At 41.4% G+C, this 6228-nt stretch overlaps 1 protein-coding gene across 1 annotated transcript; it reads left to right on the forward strand.

The window, feature by feature from the left end:
- Nucleotides 1–554: 554 nt before the first annotated feature.
- On the forward strand, nt 555–3146 carry NPFFR2 (neuropeptide FF receptor 2; the record flags this gene model as incomplete). Its single annotated transcript, XM_079534211.1, has 3 exons — nt 555–882; nt 1652–1751; nt 2324–3146. 3 exons carry the CDS (start codon nt 555–557, stop codon nt 3144–3146), a joined length of 1251 nt encoding a protein of 416 aa, XP_079390337.1.
- Between the last annotated feature and the right edge of the window lie 3082 nt (nt 3147–6228).

Raw genomic sequence — 6228 nt, forward strand, 5'->3', positions numbered from 1 at the left:
GATTTGGATACATTCAGGTGAAGATTCATATCTTCTGAATGCTTTATTTTCACCACTGTTTTTAATGTCTCAGTAACATCACTTTTGCCTAAGAGTTAGTTTACTCAAGCTGTTGAGTAAATAGATTTCTCAAGAATTCTGATTTCCACTCTCCCACCCTCCCCCCCCAAATAAATGTTTTCTTTGCTTGACACATCACAATAGATTTGTTTACATTCTGTCTGCATTTCCTCTTATTTGGGAAGGGAAGAACATTTACAAAGACTGGAGAAGGAAGAAAATTTTCAGCAGTCTTACTGGTCACTTCTATATACCTATATTGTAGAATCAAACTAATATTAACTAATAATATTTGTTGCTTTTCCACTTTGAAGGGGAGGGGGAGGAGGAGGGCAGAATATGGACCACTAGAATAAGCCATAGAGGGATGAGAATACACAAGCTCAAATGTTTGGTTATGCAGTATGCTTTGAGCACACTAGTCACATTTCTTCAAATAATTTAAATTGCATTATAATGACCTTTAAAAAATATCTTTTAAGGCACATTACAACATGAGTAAGGAAACAGACTCAAATTCTTCATTTGAATGGCCTCGTCTGCTGAGTTATAATGAGACGTACAAGTACCTCTACTTAGAAGGCAATGTCTCTTACGTGGACTTCTACCATCATCAGCCTTCAGTGGCAGCTGTCTTCATTATCTCTTACCTCCTCATCTTCCTGCTCTGTATGGTTGGCAACGGAGTAGTCTGCTATATTGTTCTGAGGAGCAAGCACATGCGAACAGTCACAAATCTTTTCATCTTGAACCTGGCTGTCAGCGATTTACTAGTGGGAATCTTCTGCATGCCCACCACCCTACTGGACAACATCATTGCAGGTATGCTGGTTCACACTGCACAGCAAAAAGAGCTCGAAGGGGATTCACCTGTATTTCTGAGTGCTGACCTCCTTGGGAAACCTGAGAGTTGCTTGTACGTGACAGCGATCCACATACACTATTCTTAATCTCTGTCACTGGCATGCAGAATCCAAACTCCACTGAGAAAGATGAGGGCAAATTCAGAGCCCTCATCTTGCATATAGGGCAGAAAGGGTTCAGGTTCACTTTGCAACACATATGGACACAGCGCACAGAAGTCACCTAATAAAGCACTGGGTCAATGGCCTTGTTTACACACTGCTGTTTCTGAGAGAGTTCAGTTGGCATTTCAAGTCAGTGGAAGTCACAAGAAAACAAGCCTCTAACAACCCTCTTAGTAGGGCTGTCCCTGCTGACTTCCACATCCTGCAACTTTAACAAGGGATCACCAGTACTATGTTACATGCCCAGGAAGACTACGTGGGTACTCACAGCAACATGCAGAGAGCAATCCTGTAGCGGTCAATACCCTTTTCTTGTCTGCTGGTCTCTCTTTGCTGTTATGTGAAACCACAAATGCTTGCTCTGCTGCTTCTCAAAACATCAGAAACTCACCTAGGCAACTGGCAGTGCACTTATTTACATAACCTATGCCTTTCTGACCCCCCTACAGTGGCCTGCCAGAGCAAAAGAAAGTATTTGTTCTGGGACAGAAATTTCTTCTTATGCATAAGGCCACAGTGCTGCAATGAGACGGTAAAAATTTCAATTACCTGTTTCCTTCCAGGATGGCCATTTGGGAGCATGGTTTGTAAGATGAGTGGGATGGTCCAAGGAATCTCTGTCTCTGCTTCCATCTTCACTCTGGTTGCAATTGCTGTAGACAGGTAAGATGATGTGGAGATGAAGAACTGTCATTTTCATCTCCCTTATGCCACCTGACAACACCGAGGCAGATTAATTCACGTAATACCACAACATATTAGACAGATGCAGTTTTAATGGGGCAGCCTTATGAACACAGTCATCTCAGAAGTGCATCCACAGTAATTGCCCTTCTGCCAGTATCTCTTAAAAATCACACAGCTGGGCTGTGCCTGACTGTGTAGAGTTGGTTAGTCCCCTAGTTAAGCTAGATAGCAGAAGCAGTGGTGCCTGCCATAGTTAACTGAAGCACCAGCAGGTTGATACAGACATATGATCAAGAGATTTCTTACACCAACTTTCTTCTAGATTGTTTTCCTCAACACAGTTCTTAAATGGAGCAATTGCACACAACTCCACTGGTTATGCAGGATAAGACAATTTCATCTGTATCTTTTAAAAAAAAATACACAATTTTAACAACATACAATTTTAACAATACATAATTTTATACCTGTGTATACGTTTATGTTTACCTCTCTAAGCATTCTCTAAATGGCTTCTCCACATACATTCCTGGATGCCTTTGCTGCAGGTTTCGATGCATCGTTTATCCGTTTAAGCAGAAGTTGACGACCTCAACCGCTATCATCATTATAACAGTCATCTGGATTCTGGCCATTGCAATCATGTGTCCTTCAGCAGTCATGCTGCAGGTACAAGAAGAGAAGCATATAAGAGTAATCCTTGGCTATGGCAATGAAACCCGCCCTGTATATTGGTGCCGGGAGAACTGGCCTAACCCAGGAATGAGAAGGATCTATACAACAGTCCTGTTTGCTAATATCTACCTTGCTCCCTTGTCACTCATTGTTATTATGTATGCTAGGATAGGCATTGCTCTCTTCAATACAGCAGTGCCTACAGTAGGAAAGCACAGCCAGGAGCAGCGACACACTGTGTCTAAGAAGAAACAAAAAGTCATCAAAATGCTCATTATTGTGGCTTTGCTTTTCACCCTGTCCTGGCTTCCATTGTGGACTCTGATGATGCTCTCAGACTATGCCAACCTGTCAAATATCCAGCTGCAGATCATCAACATTTATATCTACCCTTTTGCCCACTGGCTGGCATTTTTCAACAGCAGTGTCAACCCCATTATCTATGGTTTCTTTAACGAAAACTTTCGCAGAGGCTTTCAGGCAGCCTTCAAATTTCAGCTCTGCTCTAAGGACATCATTCACAGGGAGGTCTACTCCCAGCAAGGCCAAAGCAATGCCATTTTGCCAGTTGCCAACTACCAAACACCCCAGGATCAGGCTTGTCAAGATGTCAAGGCAGAGAGAAAGACAATTAGGAAAGGAAATTGGATGAATAACCAGCAGGATTTGAAGATGGAGGATCTTGAAGAGCCTTAGAACAACAGGATGAAATAAAGCATGTTATGTACTCTCTAGAAGATGTCCAACAATTTCTTTACTGGGTTGTGGAATTCAAGCTCTGTAAGGTATTTCTATTTCTAAGAAAAGAAATAATGTCGAGACATTTCTGTTTAGGAAGTGATACGTAACTTGCAAAATATTTAAGTATTTGACACAAGGAAGAAGCAACGTTAATCCTTCTCTATCACCAGTTTAAACCAGGAACAAACTCTCCAGGGTGAGTGATGACCCACTGCTCTTGCACTGGACTAGAGCAAAGTCCTGATTACAATGGGATTATCTCCCCTTTATCGTGAATTAAAAGAAAAAGAGGACTACAGTCATATACCCCAATTTCTTAGAATGGCTGAAATAGGGCTGTGTGTACAATATTTGTGGTAACAATTCAGCATGTAAGGCTGGCTGTTACTAACACTTACAATCTTCTTGCAATATCAGGCAACAAAACTAACACAGCTGCCTGCAGTGGCCACCTGGACTACCATGCCAGGTACAGAAGGGAACCACAAAACTCACCAGGGCCCTCTGTGCACACGTGCTCTCCTGGAGGGCTTTGACTGCCAGGACTCAGGGCAGCTCTGAGGCATCCCTTCCCACTGGTTATTCCAGAGAGAGGCTCCCAGACAGCACTATGGGAATGTCATAGCACATGCTATGAGCTGCTTTTACAGTGACACTCCTGAGATGGGCCCCTACTGCCTCACAGTCCTTCCCTGGGACTGGTCATAGGCCCCATGGACCAGGCACTAAGCCTGCTCTGCAGGTCAACTTCCTTGCCTGAGTCCAGGCCTGACTCATCACCATAAACTTGTCTGATGGTCTGAATCGTCAGCTAAACCTAGCTTCACATCCATCCCTGGTGAGGAGCTTGCCCTGCAACATGCCTCATCTTCATGGGGAGCAGACAGCTCTTGCAGCATTCTAAGGGAATCATCTGGTCTGGATATTTTTGTTTTCTGTTGCATTGAGAGATAAATGTATCTATAAACCAATACATCTGCAAGTGAGATTTATATAAAGTCCTCTACTAAAAGCCTGACTAATCCAATAAACTCATTTCATGATTAACATACTGCATTTCTCCGTTCAGCAGTGGGTTCTTGGTACTACGCTTTTGGGTGCTTCAAGTGAAGCATAAACTTGTCTCTGGAACTTAGTCCGTTACTCTCTTAAATGCTGGAAATACAGTCTGAATATCTGAACTTCACTCACCAGTTTGTAGATCTTCATGTACTTGTACTTCTGTCTGGTAATCTCGAATGCCAATCACTTCCTATCAAATGGCAAAAGCAAGCACTGTTAGTCACATCCCCTTTATTCCCTTTTCTGGTTGTTCCCCTCTTGTTAATTCTGTGATATCAATTGTTCTTGGAGTTAAAAAATAAATAAATAAAGTGAGAATTTGTGAAATAAAGGATGAAAGAATGGCTTCTGGAACAATTTGGGTGTGGCTTTTTTGTTTCTTGGCTTTTTTGGTGTCTAGATCACCTAAGATGACTTAAAGAGATTAAAGCAAGAGATAACACCTTTAGGACCTGTCAGCACTTATAAAGAGCAACTGTGGAAGCATCTCAGACTGGTTCTCAAGTTTAATCAGGCACACAATTTAGCACAAAGAACAGCCTTCACAGATCTGCTACAAGATTAAAACATCACCATGCCTTGTCCTGCGAGTGTCTCTGGGAATCAGTTACCAGTTAGGGTCATTCCTTGGTGATTAGGAGGCATCCTTGCTCATCAAATTGCAGTCTTCCTGCAGGTAAACTGGAGTACCTTTCAGATTTACAGAGGCAAGGAAACCTAAGAACTTTTCAAGCTGTATTGCCCCAAACTTTGTACCTTTCTGAGCTACCAGAAAAAAAAGAAAACATTCACTGAATAACAGGGTGGGGAAAATTGCAGTAACAACTGATTTTGCAGGCTTGTGGGTTGTTTTTTTAATTATTATTAATAAGCATGGTACCTAGACTTGGATTTTTAAAGGTCTGATCAAATAAGAATCACTGATCCAGCTGTACACTATTGAAAACTCCATCATAAAAAGTTTTTGGATCCTTAGGTATCCCACAGCTCCTGCATCTCTTCCATCCCTTGAAGTGAGAGATGTTAGATGCTTTTCTCCCTCCACAAAAATAGACAGAATGCTAGATGTCTTTCATAGATGGGAAGTTTTAATCAAAGATCTTAGCTTTTAAGATCTGTGAAAATCTTGTGGTTTTCGCGGGGCAGAGATATATATAATAAGAGATATATATAATAAGAGGCAGAAAGCTAAGATAAATGCACAGATACCACATTACGTTCCAATGTGCAGCCCAGGTGGGTGAAAGCAGGAACAGTGTGGTAAAGCTCAGTTTGCCAAAAATGAGAGAAGTCAGTGCTTTTGAACCTGATGGATTACAGCTCTCCCATTGGTAGTGACTCACTTCTGTTGGGATATTAGCTGCAAAATGAAGACAGAGTGAAGAATGAACAGCAAGAAATAATGCAGAAGATAACGCAGGTAACCAAGCACCAAGAGACTAGTATTAATAAGCACAAAGGAAGTAATCGCTTCTGGGAGAAGCATTTTTGGAGAGTGAAGACATTCAGCAGATATTAATATTTACAGAAGGCAAAACAAACAGCTTAAAAATATGAAAGAGGCATAAAAGGTGAAGCTGAAAGCATCAGGAAAACTAAAGTAGTGACATATGTAATAGGGCCTCCCATTGCAGCCTCTATCATAAATGCAGTGAAATTGCTGTTTAAATACAAAAAAAAAAAAAGTGGAAAAGCCAGGAAAGACTTCAAAAAGCATATAGGCAAGTGGGGAGATGAAGGTAGCTAGACAAGTGGATTTTTCATTGCTCTATGCAAGTGAAAGAAAATAGATCCTGCCTAAATCTTTTTAGTTTCCCATTCAAGTATGAAAGCATAAGCAGTGTTGATGAATCTCAAGAACTCAGGATTCAAATCAGTCCATCTGTAGCATTCCTTTTCTTCCCCACATATCTTTAAGAATTATTTACTTTGCTGTTGTTACAGCTCCCCAGCATTCACATGCAAAACTGATAGA

This window comes from Tetrao urogallus (genome assembly GCF_951394365.1).
Source record: "Tetrao urogallus genome assembly, chromosome: 4".
Classification (NCBI taxonomy): Eukaryota; Metazoa; Chordata; class Aves; order Galliformes; family Phasianidae; genus Tetrao; species Tetrao urogallus.